The 19345-nt window shown below is 34.6% G+C and overlaps 1 protein-coding gene across 1 annotated transcript; it reads right to left on the minus strand.

Moving 5' to 3' along the window:
- Positions 1 to 112: 112 nt before the first annotated feature.
- On the minus strand, positions 113 to 18626 carry vapal (VAMP (vesicle-associated membrane protein)-associated protein A, like). The gene is made up of 6 exons (XM_044133640.1): positions 18328 to 18626; positions 6987 to 7139; positions 6152 to 6255; positions 4614 to 4691; positions 2808 to 2975; positions 113 to 1379 (listed from the first exon to the last, which is right to left on the minus strand). The coding sequence occupies exons 1-6, from the start codon at positions 18383 to 18385 to the stop codon at positions 1215 to 1217; spliced, it is 726 nt and encodes a 241-aa protein (XP_043989575.1). The 5' UTR covers positions 18386 to 18626; the 3' UTR covers positions 113 to 1214.
- Between the last annotated feature and the right edge of the window lie 719 nt (positions 18627 to 19345).

A 19345-nucleotide genomic window follows, 5' to 3' on the forward strand; every position in this document is an offset into this window, starting at 1 on the left:
TAAAGATTTTATTTGGGACTAAATAGTTAAAATAAATATTTATTTGGGAACAAAATGGAAGCTTAATATTTTGTAATAGTTATAAATGTAGAAATAATGTAAAGAAAAAGTGTTAAATTTTCAACATATTTAATAACATATTTAATAGCTGCTGTTGAAATGTCACGTCAATATCTTTGCCGTTTTTCAGATATTTAAAACAAAAAGGTTTCAGCTGTTGTTCCCACAGCAATTTCAGAGACTTTAGAAGCTTTTTGAGTTCAATCAATCTCAAAATTTCCAAATGTTTTGGTGTAAATGTACAATGGAACCAATATTCCATATTCCATCATTTAAGACAAGTTAAAAAAATGTTAACTTTAAATATGTGTTGATACCTACCTAAACTATAAAGAACAGTAAAGTTTTTGGAAGTGAAAAAAGCAAAAGATGGCTATGAAAACCACATTTTTTTTTCAATTTTATTGGTCAATGATTAATACCATGGGAGATAGTTTTAAAAATGGAAACCTCATTTCAGTCAATACTTGCCTCAGAAGGAATAAATGTGAATAATGTTTATTAATAATAATAATATAATAATAGTTCTGAATTGTGAGGAAAAGGACAGGACAAATGCACATAACGAGGCACCGATTTCCTCAGCTGGATCTGAACATTCCAACAAAAATGAAAAGTAGAAATTACAAACAAATTTACTTCAGAGGCAGTCCAGCAACGTTTGAATGGAGGTTCTGTCCGTGTTTCTGTTTGGAAGGATTTAAAATAACATTTACAAGACGCCTAGTATTTCTTTCAACTCCTATTAAAAGCACACAGAGAAAGAGAGAGAAAAAAGAAAAGAAAGGAACAAAAACTGGACTGCTTCTTCCCAATGCTTCCCTGTTTTTCCGTGATCCGTCTTTCCATTGTCCCACCAAATTACCTGCAAACCCATTAATCAAAAACTAGAAAAAAAAACAAGAAAGGGATTAATTTTGTTGTTGTTTTTTTTTAAGTGAACTCTCTGGGCTCAGTAAATGTGCGACATTGTAAAAAGGCGACGCCTTTGGATGAAGCTGTACAGATGCGTTCACTGTAGGCCACACAACCGATGATATGGCAAAGTCAACAGAAAGACGTCTTGCTCTTCCAGGCCTCGTCGTTGTCGTTTGTTTTCTTTTTTCTTTTTGGAGCCGGAGCGAAGGGATATGGCCGGCGCACGCGAAACCAGTCTACAAGATGAACTTCCCGAAGAAAAATCCGATGAAGATGGCTGCTATGACGACGAGGAGGGAGGGCAGGAAGGTGGCGCTGGTTTCTCGGCCGACGATGTTGGTTGAGTTTGATGTCATGTGGTCTGGGCGCGGCTGCATCTTTCTCATCCTCATTCCCTCGTCCTGCAAGAAGCAACAAAACCTAAAACATCAATACGTTAGCAGCCGCGATCTGATGCGTCGCTTCAGGTTGACACTTGATATTTTGCTCGTGACGCGCGTTGGGAAGAGCCGTTGTTCTCCATTGCCTGTCTCTTTGTACAATGGCGGATGAAATTGAGAGAGCGGCACCAAAAGCTTCTGTAATCAGAGGCTCAGCTGTCTTTGCTGAACATTTTGGGTTAAATTTTTATTTAATAAACAACGGCACCAGCTCATAACGGCTCAAAGTGCATTGGAGCCTGCTGCCTTTTATCCCCTCTCCTGGGTAGATCTGAACAATGGAAGATGAAATTGAGAGAGCGGCACCAAAAGCTTCTGTAATCCTAACAGAGGCTCCACAGATATCTTTGCTTTAACACTTTGCGTTCAATTCTTATTGAACAAATAATGGCTTGATGCACGTTGGAGTCTCCTGCCTTTTTTTCCTCTCCCAGTTACTTTCAACAATGGCGGGTGAAATATTGAGTGTCTTGGTTTTATTTAATGAAATAAACAGGATGTCGCCATCTTTGAATTTACCAGATAATTCAGAGGTGACGACCGTTAGCAGGTCCACATGATGATCTGCTAACCTGCATCAGTGTCTGCATCTCCTGACAACAACGACGTCACGAAGCGGAGTCTCTCTGATTGGTCGACGCGTGTCAAACACTTGAAACGTGTCCACATAGACTCTGGATATAAGCCAAACAATCAAATCACGATCGATCTGAACCAAACGTCAAAACACAATAATAAACTTATATTAATTTATTTGTTGCAGCATCTAATTACATTGAAGCTGAACATCGTCCCTTTATTAATAGTTTACTACTGCTAATTACATCCTTAGAGCTGCAGGGCTTATTTGTTTAAACTGACCAGGTTGTGACAGTGTAGTATGAGAGAAAATCTGAAAAAAATTGAGCTCCTTTGCCTTCTCCCACCACAAACTAGAAACAACCAATCACAGCCAGGAGGCGGGTCTTAGCGTTGTCAATCAACATCACGGACTGGCCATTGAATGTGCTAACACAGGAGAAACAACTTACAGTCATGATACGGGTCTTAAATTTGATTCAGAATGGTGTTAAAAGACTTAAATGTGTGTTGGTGAAACCTGCAGAAACTCCTGATGATGTGATAAAAAGGATTCCTGCTTTTTATTCTAGAAAATTACAAACTTTTCCGGATTGAAGTCTCCCTCCTCAGCCAGTTTTTGAAGCATACAGACTTCATCTCCAGCTGCCGGTTCTGTAGGTTTTTAGCACAACGGACACACCCAGTGACTAACTGAGGCGTGAACTTTTATTATTCTGCTTCTCAATGAGCTGTGGCTTTATCTTTGTCTTGGTATGTGGCTAACCTTAATAAACAGGGTTTTTTTAAAGTCTTTTCAACATGTCTGACCTTCAGTTGCCTGTTTTCCTCGCTGAGCTTGTTTATGTCCGACTGCAGCCTCTTGCACTTCTCCAGCAGCTTCTTCACCTCCATGTCGTCTCCTGCGGCAGCTGTGGCCGTCGGCTCAGACTTCAGGGAGTTTATCACTGGGGCCGCTCGCGTCACTTCCACGTCGTTCTGCCCCACAGAGAGGAGGAAAAGCATGACTGAGGAGAAATCCAGCATGGCCAGACTCAACCTGTTAGATCCCACCGATACGCCGGAGAAAGGCGGCTTTGTCACAGTTTCTCTTCTTTGATTGAAAAAAAAAAAAAGGAGTAACGATTGATGTGGTTTTGTTTGTTGGACGGCCAAGATGACAACATGGGCAAAGAAATAAAACAGCTCTACCGTGGAGTAGAGCTTAAACAACCCAACTTTTTATTGGAAATGAAACTGAAATCTGATTTCTGATGTAAATCGACTAAACGTACAAATATGTCTGAAACAAGCATTGGTGGCAGAGTACATAAAAACTGAAGTAAGAGTTCATAATAAAAGTAGCCTTCCCAGAAATTAAAAAAGTATTTGGTAAAAAGTTTACTCAGGTACTGAGTAACTGATCAAATTATCAATCATTTAATATTTAAACATTACATATTTAGACCAACCAAAATGTAAATATAAGTGGAAATTTTGGTATTTTAAAGACCAAAATGATAATAACTTATGTAAGTAACAACAAAATAAAATCAGACAAAATAAATGTTTCCAAATCAGTTTCTTTCAACAAAAAACTTAGAAAACTTTAACAAAAACTGCAGGTGTGTGTCTGGAGAATCTTTGGTGAAAATCTGTCTGTTTCTCATTCACTGTGTAAAGAATCCAGACGTTTTACTCAACTGAGAGTGGAAATACTTCAAAATAAAATCACTCAAATAAAAGTAAAAAGCACAGCGCAGTAAAAGTACTTCTAAAAGTACATTTTTTCAGAATGCTACTCAGATAAATGTAGTTGAGTAAACGTAACTATTTACTACCCAACTCCCGCAACAATTAATCGATTAATTGGATGAAAAAATTTTTAATATTCTACAGATTTTTAATTTAACATCCCACACAATATTAGAAATGCAATAAAAAATGCAAATAAACAAATAAACTTTTTTTAAGAGAAGAAAATAAATATTTTATTGCCTAAAATGCAACAACATAACATTCCTTTAGTGAATCTGACTAAAAGAAGATAAAACTGTCAAAATTGTAATAAATTTTGTACATTTTACTCTCAATTATTGCTCTGAATTTGCTTTTTTAAAACTTCTTCATAATCTGGATAGTCCAGTTCACGATTAATCAATTACTAAATTAGTTGACAATTACTTCAATTATTGATTAATCGCGATTAATCGTTAAAGCAGTTTACAAAAATATTCACATCCCTTGAACTTTTTCACATTCTGAGATATTACAATATTAGTTTAGTTTATTAGGATTTATTACCACAGTAATACAAACATGCTTTGACTTTGATCCAGTTGTCTGCAACTTTAACAATCAAAAGTGTCAAATTAAAACTTGTTTCAAATGTTAAATCACTCAAGAATATAAAAACATTCAAAGACTACTTTTATTTTAAAGAAAAGAATAAAAACCATTCTCTCTTTCTCTGTGTGAAAAACTCCTAGTAAAACACGTCCCGTAGTTTTTGTTCCTGTTAAACTTTAAGATATAAAAGTGAATGGGTGTGTGCGACATTACACACACTGTTGTGTGTTTCTGTTGGTCAGAAAAATGTGAATGAAAACAAAAATCCTCAATCAAAAAATCTCTCACCACTTCGTTTTCAGAGGGCAACTCGAAGACGCATCTCAGCTTGGAGTCCATGAGATCTTCGGGTTTTGCATCTTTCCACTGACGGATCAGAAACACGTCATTCGTTAACTCAATCTGCGTCCAGATAGATTTATTTTTCCACACACAAACAAACGTAAATGTAACCTCAAACCTTGAAACCCAATAAAAACTCACAACATGCATCTTTTTATCTGCTAAACTGATGCAGCATTGGCCTTACTCTCCTAAATATGTAAACAGTAATGGCTCATATGTAAAAAGAAAGAATAAAAGCTTGTTTAGTTGTGTTGCTAAGGGTCTGCTGCCCCCTGGTGGACAACACGGGACACATCTAAACCAAAAACTGATCAAGTTTAGATTTTACCCAAGAAACTACAAAAAAAATTAAATATTTTTTTTGTTTTTAAAGCAATCTGTAGAGTTGAACAATATAAGAAAAAATATTTGAATGCGATTGCCCCACAAACAATATTTCAAAATTTATTGCTGAATATAAATGTAGAAATGTATTGATCCTACTCAGAAATTTGATAGGTAGATAGATTTAACTTATTTCATGCAATTTGTTCAACATTACTTATGTAATTACATAAACCAGATTTAAAAAAACATAAAAACAATCAAACATAGCAATAGTAGTAATATAAAGAGAAATAATGATTTAAATTTAAATCATAAGATGTACAAAATAGCTTCTCTTTCAGCCAAAAAACTCTCTGTGTTTGTTACCAAGTATGGTAAGCCATTTAATTCAAAATTAAATACTATTATTAAATACTCCACCAAATAAATTATTTCCCCATTAAATAAAACCAAATAAATCTGTTTTTCTTTTTAATTGGAAACCTATTTTGTCATGGTTTTATTCATTTTTTCTATTTAGTTCTGTATGATTGACAGTAAGATTTCTGAATGTTTAATATTTGAATATTTCTTTCACTATGTTTGAGATACGTTTTGTTACATGTGTTCAATAAATTTAGGGAAAAAGTCGCTCCAACTAAGGAAACGCTGGCCCTTCATTTGAAAATAAAAAATACAGAACCTGAAATAAAAACACAGAAAATAAAAGTTCTTGAAATAACTAAAATAGCTTCACAAAATAAAACAAGATGTTAAAATAAACACTGAAATTAATAAATAAGACAAAAGTAGCCTACCCACATTTTCAAAATTTCTTTACATTTTATTTTATTTAATGGGAAGATTTAATTATTTGATGGAGCATTTATTTGTTATTGATTAATATTAGTATTTATTTAGATTATTTTTAATTAATTAACTTATTAAAAAAGTAGATTTAAGCCTAGATTTAATATGTTAAATGTAAAAGTTGGTGGAAATGTGTTCAAAAGAAACACATTGAATTTTAACAACAGTAAAAATTTGCCCCAAAGTCAAAGGATAAAATTTTAAATTCCAGGTCTGAACCAATAATCAGAATTATATTTGATATTTCAGCACACACTGGAAACATTTCACTGAAAATGAAATAAGATAAATAAATAAATACTTACCACAGAGTCATTGTCAGAAACATTCGATGGGATGAAAATCGTCTGAACCATAAATTTGTGTTTACTTTTTTCATTGGGGTCATAGTCAAATGGTTGTAGCATAACTGTGAAAAAAGAGATTTGATTGTATAAATAGATTTTAAAAAATTACAAAAGTGAAAGAATATTAAATATAAACTTGAGTAAAAGAAAACCACTGAGCAAATGCTTCAAACTAAGGAACAAAAACAGAAGCTGTCACTTGATGAGCTCTGGATTGGATGTATTTAAAGAATTTGTCTTGAATTTAATTTTAAATGCAAAATTTATATACATTTTGTACAGTTTTAGATTAATTACTACATTGAATTTATTGTTGTTTGAGCACATTACTTTTTAGAGTTTGCATACTCCAATTAGTTGAGTTATTTAAATAATTGATTAATCACGATTAATTGAATTAATCGTGATTAACCTGTTCAGTGGTTAAAAAATTTCCTTGTGTTTTGAGTTTTCCGCCCATTTAAATTCCTTTCTACCTTCGCCACATGCTTGCTCAGGATGAAAGATTTCAATAAATGATTTACCCTTGAATAACTTTTGCTAAATTAAACTGAACTATCCTAACGTTTCAACTGAATCTATACAATACACACTGTACGAATGAACAGGAATACACATTTGTTTTTTAAATTATCCAAAAATAAGGGATAATTTGTAACCTGTAGTATTCTAGTAAACGAAGTATCATCAAGGTTGGGTACGACTGGACCGAACCAGAGTAAACCAGAAGTTTTTGGAAGGAAAACACACAAAGATCGTTTTTCAATGGCAGAAATATATTTTAGTTTCTTACCAGAGATGTTGACAGTGGCACCTGGGTCGATGACGCCGCTGTTTGGCCGTACGCAGTACCTGCGAGGCGCCGTCGTCTTCACTTTGAAACATACTCGTCTATCAGATGGGTTCTTCAGTTTGAGGTTAGCGGTGACTACATCTGTGAACGGACCTGGTGCACACAGAACAACACACACACAGACAGGTTCTAGTTCTGTATTCAATGCAACACACACCTGACAAAAGCAATCTGCACACACGTTAAATTGCAAAACATGTATAATGTTCTACGAAGTCAACTGGAAGCAAAACATTCACTTTATTTCAAGATTGTAACTGACACAAATAAAGGCCTGTAGTGTTTGGGTTCAAGGTTCAAAAGAGACTTTAAAAAGATTAACAGAAAAATAGAAAAAAGCAACTCAATTAGACAGACACGATTATTGAATAGCCGGCTTATTAAGTTGAAGCTAGACTGCTGCGTCTTGCATTAGAGTTGATTAAATAGATAAAAAGAAAGAGAAGTAGGAAGCTTGAAACTAGATAAAGAGAAAGACATTGTTTAGTGCTGGTAATATTAAACAAGACTCAAATCACACAAAAACATGATGCATAAACACCCAAGTTCTTCACATTTTTAAAAAGTTATAACCATAAACTAATCGATTTATTGGACAACAAATCAATGTGTGTGTATATATATATATATATATATATATATATATATATATATATATATATATATATATATATATATATATATATACATATATATATACATATATATATATATGTCAGTGTTTCCCAGAGTGCTGAATATACATATATATATATATATATATATATATATATATATATATATATATATATATATATACACACAATATCCGTATATTCAGCACTCTGGGAAACACTGACTCACTCACTCTTTGGTTACCTAGCAACTCACTCATTCTTTGGTTACCTAGCAACAACCTGTTGAGCAACTTCCTTTCAGGTTTCAGCACTGTGCCTCATAACTACTTAAAAATAAACACCACAGAGTGAATCTGTGGATGAAACAGGAAAAGTCACATCACCAGTTTGGCAATATTTAAAACAAAAAACTAATCAATAATTATTGATGACCGGTATGAAATGCTTACATCATGACACAGCCATGTTCTCCAACCCTAATTGTGACTTTATATGACAGACCAATATAAAGTGGTTTTAAAATATAAAATACGAGGAAAATACAATGGTTTTCCAAACTTTAATAAATTTAAATGTGAAATGTTTTACATGTAATTGTATTCAGACCCTCCATGGCTTCATGAATTAAATTGAACCGAGAGATGCAATGAAATATGTTCGAATGGCCCAAGATCCGATTGAGATTCTATGGAAAGACTTGGAAAAAAAAAACACTTTACAGAACATAACTCAGGGTTCATTCACACCAACCATGTTTAATCCACTTTAATCTAGCTCTGGTCCGTTTGTCTAGAAAGTCCGGTTCGTTTGGAGAGGTGTGAATGCACAACCGAACCAAAAAAGCAAACTCTGGTCCTCCTAAAAACCTTTGATTGAAGTGAACTCTGGTGCGGTTCAAAGGCAGATGTGAATGCATACCAACCGGACACCCATTCAGAAACATGAAGCAAACTTTAGCCCAGGGCATTCTGGGTAAATGGAAACAAAACAAACACGTGTATCTGGCGCTAGTGGAACAAATGGTTTGTGGTTTACAAAAAAAAAATTATAAATTGTACAATCGCTGAAATCTAAAGCTACTCCATTTTTGTTTGCATTTCGTGAAGAAGGAAGATCCCTTGAGTGTCTTCTTCAGATGTTTTTGTGTCGCTTTACTGAGTAGTTACTGGTGCAGCGCCACCACAGGTGAGGAGGGGAACAGCTTTTTCAATTAGTTTGGTTAATTTGACACCAAACCAGATGAAAATGTGACAAATGTTGCAACTTTAGTCCCAACTCAAACCAAGTCTACAGAACTAATAGGTGTGAAAATGTCTTTGATTCAACTCTTTCGGAAAATAAATTGCAGACATTTCAAATTTCATAGTTGGTGCAGACATGCCTCAGATAGATACCAAACTTTTTTTGATTTCATTCTTTAGTCAACATCCACATTTACGCAATATTTTGTGTAACATATAAAATCTGTCCTGTATACACTTGATTATAACCTACTTTTTAATCAAGTAGGTTATAGGTTGAGCACAGATTGATAAACAGCAACGACTTCCTGCAGATGAGATCCAACAAACCACCTGAATCAATTACTGTCAGCCCCTCCCACACAGATAATTTCAAATCGATGTCCCATGACGATATTGGAAACGGGAGTCCTTCCCCCCATCTGGTCTTTTATCAGGGGATCAGTCGTTACATAACAGATCTCCATCTTGTGACAGTGCTGGCTTCAAATTAGAGCCTTAACCAGGGTCAGAACAAGCTGCTTTCATCATCAATGCCATGTCAAAAACACAAGTGGTCGCCAAGTCAGAGGTACAACAAACTCAATCTGGGCCAATTAGCTTGGGAGACTGCACAGAAAGCATGTCTTATGACAGCATGGTAACTGGGTTGGGGAAAAGCTTTTGATTTTACATCCTGAAATATTTTCAAATCATCCAAATCTTGTTTGAAATTGAAAAATAGGGTTTATGTGGAGCGCAAGGGTTTGGATACAGCAGCGAAAGGTATCTACAGAAAAATTGTGCAAGTTTAGCTTATTCCAAAAATATCGTCAGAGGATGCAGCCCTTACTTTAATTCATCATTTACTTCTCAGCCCAGTTTCTGAACTGAGCCTTCAGGAACAAAATTAATCTGGGATATTTAAAGCTATGAGCGGCCATCAGTATGCGAGAATCCATACTGTTCTCATCTCACACCTGGGAATATTTTGGCTGCAGAGAACAGAATGTTGGGCTTAAATAACTTTAGTTAAAAGAATCAAGTTCTAAAACAGCTTAATTTAATTTTCCAGAAGACTTACATTTCCAGTTTCAGACAATCTGGAGGTAGGAGCTACCGTAATTAAGTATGTGATGAGAAGAAACTTGAGAAAATGAGGCCCAAGTCCAATTTATTTTGCCTAAATGTGACCCATATCAGATTTTCTATGGCAATCTGAGCGACGCAATTTCAATCTTTTCACCCAAAAACAAAATAAATTTGAGCCACTTCTACATCTGGTACTAAATCAGATACGCATCTGCTTATTTTCAAAGTGTCTGAATGTCGCATTTTATCAACATTTACGTCACTAATGTGAAACATGCGTCATAATTCTGCGCCAGAAAAATTAAGTCGTAAACAAAGGCTGAAAAATGAAATTATGAACTTATAAAGAAGTCTGTATCACTGAAAGGCACCACATCACAATCCAATAAAATGTTTATTCCATAATCTCAGAAACAATTAATTCTCTCTCACAATCAAGTTTAACTACCAACTAACGATTGTTTTAGAAATTGATTTTTCTGACAATTAATTGGCATCTGCTAATTTTTTCATTTATCTTCTTAAGCCTTTTTATACATCAGAAAAATATTAAAATATGCAAATAAAACAATTAAATGATCTTTTTAATATATTGTTGCCTAAAGTGCAATAACACTACACTGTACCGGCTTATCAATAGTGTAGCGCTGATCTGATGATTAATTTTTTTTATTAGCCGATTAATCAGATAGCAAAAGACGCTTAATATGATTTGTTTTGTTTTTTTGTAAAGTTGGAACCAACTGAGGAGTTCAGGGCTGAACATTTTTAAACATTTTACAGATTAAGTTTTTTTTTATCTTAAATGTAAATTGTTTTTTTTACAGTTTTATCTTGGTGTGTTCTTTCAACAAATGTTTTATTTTTTGAGTCTCTATACTCCAGTTACAAATTAACTGATCATTAAGTTACTTGTTTATTTCCATTAATTAGTCTTTTTTGTTACAAAATCAATAATTTCAGCTCTAGTAACAAGATTAATGATAATTTATGTCATTTTAATCCATATTGTGTGGAGTATTATACATAAAATCTTAAAAATACCAAAGTAAGGCTTTTTAAAGAAACAAAAAAATGACAAAGCTATAGTTAAATACTCTGTTGTTAAGCAAACTCCACTGTTTCAGATAAAAGAGAGATAAGCAGCGCTGCATGACTGCCTGACCCCACCTGGCTAAACGCAGTTACACTCATGACTGGGGAATTGTTTCAGACAGGTAAAGCATAAAAAACATTCCTTTAAACTTGAAAAACCTCAAAACAACCGGGTTGTTCAGTTCGTCCTTCCAGAGCTTTATTACCTGCAGCTGCCTTTATCTTTAAAGAAGAGTAACTTACTTAAAGTCAAGCTATCTCATGTTGTGAAGTCATAAATTCAGTCTTAGTGATTGTTGGTGAACGCACCTTGTTTCAACAGGTGGAACATTTTAATGGAAAACTACTGATATCATTAATCGCGTTCAGCTGACGAGTAACTGAACTTTAACTGTTGGAACGAGGAGAGTCGCTAATTTTATTATGAAAGGGCAAGATATTGGCCCAAATTAAGAAAAACTAACAAAAACAAAGAAAGTGTTTCATGACCTGAGAATGACAGAGATAATCATCTTCCAGGAAGACATAAAAATAAAAATAAAAACCCCAGACTTGTAGAGAGTTTCCCCTCCAGGAAACTTTTCCAGGAACCAGGACGGGTTTCTGCATATCTTTTAAAACCTCGTTTCCACTGCGTTTGCCAGCGTAAAATCAGATGAACCAGGTCAAAACAGATGAACCAGGTGAAAAAATTACTGGGAACTTTGTGAAAGACATTTCTGATCAGTTAAATATTTCCAGTATTATGCCTCTGTTATAGTGCTGGGCATAATTAACAATGAAAAATTACTTAAGATTTTTATTTACTCTTACATAGGCCTGTCGAAATAAGCAATAAGTCAATTAATCGCATGATAAATCAAAACGAGTTCAATCATTTCCATAGGATTGATTTATAATTTTTCTTGCTTCTTCGTTTTTCTACCAAAAATTGGATGGTAAAAGTCTTCAGTTTGGTGTTTTTGCCTCAATAGGCCCTTTTTTTGGAAGGATAATTTTGTTTGAGACTTTATAATTAATAATTTTTCTCCTGTTTTGTTTAATTTGGGTATTTAAAATGTCTTCCAGTTCTAGTAATAAATGCTCACTAGAATTTAAAGTTTATTCAGCTTTCAGAATGTGTTCTTGAATTATTATGCAATTATATTATTTTTAAATGGTTTCAAACAATATTATTGTTTATCGCACTAAATTTTGGAGCAATTTATCATCTAGCAAAATTTGTAACTTTTGTTACAAGAAATTCCAATAAATTATGTTGAAAAACTGCCATATTGTTGGGAATATTTCCACAATTTTTCTCAATTGTAAATGTGTATCAATAAATAATCATTTAATTAAAAATATGATATTGTGTGCTCCTCTATTTATAATTTTGGTTTAAAATATTTGATTTTATGGCAATATTTAAATTTTCACACTCTTTGAAAGCGGCGTGATGTCAATAATGTTCAGGCGGTTCTGAAATTCTGCTAAGCTATCGCTACAAGTCTGAAGTAGTCATCTGTGTGGAAGTAGAGACTTTCAGTGACAGATGGGATCTGAATAATATAGGATTTACATTAATTTCCATGGCAACGGCTTTCCTTAACACGTGTCTGTATCTCTAGAAGTTAAGTCATCAACAAAACACTTGTCCTTTCCAGCAGCGTTTGTATGGTAAAACCAGCTGACAAAACATGCTGGAGCTCCGCTTGGGTTGCTAGGTGACGGGTGGAACTCGGCTGGGGTTGCTAGGTAACGACACGGAGCCTGTTGGTTTTAACATCAGGAGGTTTTTGAAATGGCTCACTTTCCAGACACAGAAAAAATTCCTAGCTTATTGCCAGAAAATGGTTGGATGTTTTTTTGCTTTTTGTTCTTAAGCTCTTGGGGTGTTTTTAGAAGAAATGCACAAACCAAACGAAGTATAAAAACATGCAAAAAAGGGAATTTTGAATAATAAGTTCCTTTTTAAAGTCAGTTTTTAAACCATTGGATGGAAGCTTGTACAAAGATCCAAAGAGTAGAATTAAGATTCAAAAACACTGTAAGCATAAAATAAACTAGTTCTGAAAGATGCCACCTCTTCCTCAAACCACTGCCAGCTCCATCTTTTCCCATCTCTGCAAGTTCACTGGGCTTAGGGTCCCCAGGCCCGTCCTAGTCTAAAAATACCAGCCAAGGAGAGGAGGGCTGCCCTGGTTGCTTTGCTGGAGGAATCCCAAGAGAGCCTCCAAAAACAGTCCAGGTCTCACATACACACAGACCAATTTAGCTCGGCCTCTGTAACAGCAGAAGAAGAGGAAGACGACATGGATAGTTTCTAATGCTGCTCCTCAACGTCCGACAGGAATCGTTTCATTTTCATCCGTGCTATCCAAAAAAAAAAGAAACTCTAGATGATGTAATTGTTTTGTTTTCAATTTGCTGTTTGAATTTGAATTAGATTACGACAGCTAAATAATTTAATTAGAGTTGGTTCATAGTCAGATTATACAATGCCAGAAGGGATGTTTATTTGCAAAGATCCACTAACTCCTCCACGACATTTGACTCACACACAGCGAGGATGCGCCAATGCACCATATAACAAATAAGAAGATTATAACTTCTTCTCTGGAAGAACATGCAGATTACATTTCTTCCATTCATTAATCCAAGAGCCAAACTTCTGCTTTTTAACCCTACTTCCTTACATGCAAGATAGTTGGCAGGATGGTATTTAAAAAAAAAAAAAAAAAAAAAAAGTATATAAATTTCTATGTCATACCAATGCAATTTAGGCCTTCATCCATTTAAATTTACAGTGAAAGGTTGCTCTGATGAGGAAAATAAAACCCTGTGACCGATCAGTTAGAATAAGTTGAATTAAAGCTGGATTTCTTAAACAGGGTGAAATATGGCGGTCCTTTATGAGATTATGCTCTATGTCTCAGTCAACTGGCTAATTCTCAATATAAGGTTCAGCTGAGGCAGAAACCTTCGTTTATGGTATTAGGATTTAACTCTTTGCTGCCTCCTGAAAGCCAAACAGATCCAGACTGACAGCGTTTAAAACCAAAAGCCACAGAAACACTTATGATTATTTTAAAGGTTTGGGAAAAGGAAAGCTTCAAGAGGAGCAGCTAAATTCAGTTATTAGATAACAAAATATTTAAAAACAAAACACTTTTTCAACATTAGTCATGAAAAACCCACAGACAGTAATAAATTATTTAGATTAACAAGGAAGTCTAGTTGCTATCCAGTTGGAACCAGTGTGACTAAATTAGCATTGGAAAAGCTTTCATCTCTTTTTAATTTTTAATTTAGCAACATTTTGGGAAACCAGATAATCAAACTGCAACCAACAAAACAAGATGTTTTACAATTAGGGGTGAATCAATTAACCGCAATTAATCAATTATTGAAATAATTGTCAACTAATTTAGGAATCAATTAATCGTTAACAGGAGTATAAAAACTAAAAAAAAAGAGCCTATTTGATGAAACAACAACATATTCAGAACCATAATTAAGCCAAAACTGTACATTTTGTATATAAGATTTAAAAAATGTTTGATTTTTAAACAAAAGGTTAAAACAATCATGATTACAAGCAGGCCTGTCATAATGTTTGATAAATTGTCCAGGATTAATTGTTGTGATAAGCAATAATATTGTTGCTTCCAAACCGTTTAAATAAAATATTCACTATAACATAGTAATGCAAGTTTTCTCTCCCCAAGACCAATAAACTGTAATTGTGTAAATAATACCATTGCAAATATCCAAAATAAAAACAAAAACAAAACTGAAATGAAACCGACAGACAACCGAAAATATAAATAAAATGAATTATGAACTCTCTAAACAAAATTGCCCTTAAAAAAATAATTGAAATCATCACCTTCATTTTGATTTGTCATATGATTAACTAATTAATTGCTTATTCAATATTCAAATTTTAGTTGTATAGAACATTTCAACAAAAAGGCAGGTCAAAGTGCTTTATACACACATATAACAAAGTTAAAAAAAAACTAGAATGATGTGAAAAAGTTAGTCTGGAAACTTGAAACTTGTTGTGTCAGGTCCTAATTAGCTAATTAACTCCAAAGCAAATGTTCCCCGAGCCTCTAACTGATCTTTCAGTCTCAATCATGTGAAAGACTCCTGACTGGCCAAATGTCCAGAAGAAAACATTGAGTGGAAGGAAAATGTTTGGTAGGAAAAGATGCAAGAAAATGCAGCAACCATCCATTCACAAAGTTATAGGAGTTTCACAGGCAGTGAACTGAAGCTGGAGTCAAAACGTGGAGATCAGACCAGACATTCAATTCAAATTCAAAAATACTTTATTTATCCAAAGGGAAATTAATGCTCTTCAAAGAGTTACAAATGGGTTACAAATGTCGTTGGGTCCTGCTCATGATTAATAATTATCAATTGGTTCAGATCTATCATGTTTTCACACCTGATAGTCCATTTGTTACATTTTCATCTGGTGTGGTTCTCTATCAGACTTTAGTGTGTTAAATAAAACAAATACTTTGAAAAACCTGCTCCCCTCCTCACCAGAGGACAGGAAATAACACAAAAATCTCTGAAGAAGACTTCCTTCTTGACAAAATGTAAACAAAAATTGAGTAGCGTTAGATTTTAACTAGACTAGTGCATTTGCTTTGGTTGTTTTTACCCACAATGCTCATCCACTTCTTTCTTTTGGCATTCACATATGCATTCGAACTGAAACAAAGTCCATTTCAAGCACTTTTATATATTACATATTTGATCAATTGAGTTTTTCAGGCAAACTTTAACGTGTTTGACTATATTAGGTTTAAAGCTAAACCCAATTATGAGTGGTTGAAAAGCCAAAAAAGCAACAACTTGGTATTGGACAAATTATATTTTCACAAATAGGGCAACAGTATCAACTGTGTTTTACATCAGTGACGTGCGGTGAGGTTCATAGCTGGTGAGGCACTGACGTCATCAGAATCAGATTTGCAAATAGATGCATAGATTGACAGCAGTTTACAGGTTATGTTTCACTTCTGCATCCTTACACATACAAACTGTAGCTCACAAAACACACATATTATCTCCTGCTTCGATTGAAAGTTCACTTGAGAAAACTTTTTTAGTGTTGTAATGTAGTCATCCATGTCGAAAGTCGGGATAAGCGAGAGGAAAAAAATCACTATCTCTATTATAATCTATCGCTGCACTTGACTTGCTTCCCGAATCGTTTAGCCTAGCTCGCTGTCACTTACTCGGCAGTTGAGGAGTGAACAAGACGAACGTCTGGGATCTTGAGCGCCCCCTGCCATGAGGCAAGAGAACTGCCTGCCTCACCTCGAACCTGTTCTCTGCCGTTTATAATCGCTCATTACACAAAACACGTTACACAAACACAGTTGGTGACAAAAAGCACTGTACATTATATACATAAGCTAAATTATTGGAAATAAGTTCACATATTAAATTTGTTTAAACCATTTTATTGACGCCGTACAGCAACATGCTCTCTCCGCTTAGCAGCCAGCGCAGAGCCAGGGGTTGCGCAATCCAAGGTGAGGCAGAGCTCGCTGCTGCCTCACCGGCATCGCTTCCAAGCATTTGAAAGGGAAAATAAGAAAATTCAGCGATTTTGAACAAATAAAAATCGAAATTAGTGAAGCTACATGAAAAATAAATATTTTTTAGTACAAACCACCGGATGAATATAACAATTTAAATTACTTTATGATTATAGATTTTCTTTCTTTCCATGATGGCTGGTGAGGCACTGCCTCACCTGCCTCCCCTGACCGCACGTCACTGTTTTACATAACATCTCCTCGGCTTCACATATCCCCACCTGACTTATAAACACCTGTACTTCTTAACGAAGCTAAGATCCTAATGTTTTTGCAACAAGATTTGATTACAACAAGCATTTTCTATACATTTGCTGTGCAGTATGTAATCTCTTCAAATAATGACATAATTTGTTGTCATGGTGACGTCAGAAACAGCAACATAAATAAGCTAAACAATCTGATAAAGAAATTGGTTCTGAAACCAAAGAAGGATTCTTGAAAAAAAAAAAATAATCATGAAAATTATAGACAACTGAAACCGCTTTAGAAAAAACAACGTCTCTTCAATCAGAGGTTTCTTCAGACCTACTGTAATACCAACTGCTACAGGAATTCCTTACTGTCCACAGCAACTCTTTGAAGAACCTTGACTAACATGATTTACAATAATATTTATTTTCCCTCTGGTATTTAATAAACCATAGTTAAACTGAATTTTAAGCAGTAGCTGATTCAGGAAGCCACATAAAGTATTAAAATACAGAATAAGAGTTTCATAAATCCCACAAAAATATTTTTACGAATACTTGTTCCGACTAAAATGACCCAGTTAAGGTTTGATCAGTGTAGATATTTTATATCGTGAGATGAAATCTGTTAAAATATGTCCCTAAAACAGTGAAATAGCCCTTTACTTTAGTGCTAACTTCAGGGTATAGTAATGCTAGCAGGCTAAGCTAACTATGGCTAGCTGACACATCACTGAGCCTTATCGCAGTCAGGAAAGCAATCACAGACAACCCAATTGGTGGATGGTTTTATAACCCATTGAGTGGGTTCTGGTAACAATATCTCCGTTAAACACATTTACAATGAGCAGTTATAAGTTAAAGGTTTAGGAGAAACGGTCTAATATTAGCCCAGCGCCTACTAAAACGGTATAATGTTGCAGTCAGCTAAGTTTGTCATTCAACTGTCAGCCACTTTATCAGCTGAACATGGAGATATTTTTCCGTTTAGTGTCTTAGTCTAAAGGACATGTGTTGCTAATAAAGTTTATGCTGATCCTCGTCCCCTCCTGTTGGATAATTTTAAGGCTAACATTGGGTGATACCTGCATAGTAACAGAAACTGAATGTACACCAGCAAACGTACAACGCAATGTCTTCATTTTAATTCCGTTTTTTAAACTCTGACATCCGACACATAATAGTTCCTTCAAAGCGTTACTAGTTTGTTGATGGTTTATTTCCAGCGACGTGGTGGTCAGTGGAGGCCCGTTTAAATGCACGCTACGGCGGTTAGCCATGTCACTAGAGTCCGAGGCTGTGAAGGCCCGTCGTTTTTTCCTTAGCCAACTTAAAATGGCGGTGAATGCTTGCTAGCCTGCTAAGCAGCGTAAAACAAATCATTCCAGGGTGTAATAAAAAAAAACAACAACACACACAGACAAGACACTTTATATGTCAAGACATATTAAATATCCTACCTTTAAATCTGAGGTCGGAGGGAGGGTCGAGGATCAGGACCTGGTCCAACTTGGACATTTTAGCTGAGGGGGGATGCACTTAGTTGTCGGTATCGTGGAGTGACAAGTGGAAATCCTGGATGCCCTGCCACGGAGTGAGTCAAACGCTGGCGGAGTTTTAGCGGCGGAGCAGCATGCGAGTAGAAATACCTGAAGACGCTGGAAGCTCAACCCTGCGCGGCGTCCTCGTGGCTCGGTAACTGATGAGATTACGATACATTAAACTCGTTATACACTAACATACTTAGAACATCTGATAAAACCTGCTCAAATATCCCGATGTGACTCTCATAAGATTAAATGCCAAGACCTGGCATCGATTTTGGAAAAATAAGCTGCAAATGATGTAGGGTAGTAATTAGATAGTAATGAGACAACTTGGTGTAACATGAGGAGTTAGTTTTTTATTTTCATTTTTGTTTTAAGTCATGACCTCTGATAACAAAATCAGATTTTATTGGAACATTTTACCATTGCATCTCATTCTTGTATGATTAAATAAATGCTCAAAATAGATGAAATTCCACTACTTCACAAGTAAACAGTCGTACTGAATAACTAAAAATATGAAAACTTAATTTATTTCAGTAACTCACTTCCATGAAACACATTATATATATTAATTACACACAGACTTCGGTTTTTAAGCATTTACGTCTATTAACTATATTGATTTTCTAATTGCAACTAATAAAAACATAAAACATGAAATTAAATTGATTTAATTAACCAATTTTCTTGATCTAGCAAATCAAGAACATTATGGAAAAACCTGACTATCCTGTTTGTGAGACTATTTTACAAGCAAAATGTGATATTAAATAAATAAAATTATAAAAAATAAGTTTGTTTCAGTAAATCAATTCCACAAAATAAATTACATAGATGACATACACAAAAAATATCTATATATTTCTATTAACTATTTCTAATTACAGCTAATACAAACATGACATTAAATTGATTTAATAAGTCAAAT

Source organism: Gambusia affinis, linkage group LG12 (assembly GCF_019740435.1).
Source record: "Gambusia affinis linkage group LG12, SWU_Gaff_1.0, whole genome shotgun sequence".
Classification (NCBI taxonomy): domain Eukaryota; kingdom Metazoa; phylum Chordata; class Actinopteri; order Cyprinodontiformes; family Poeciliidae; genus Gambusia; species Gambusia affinis.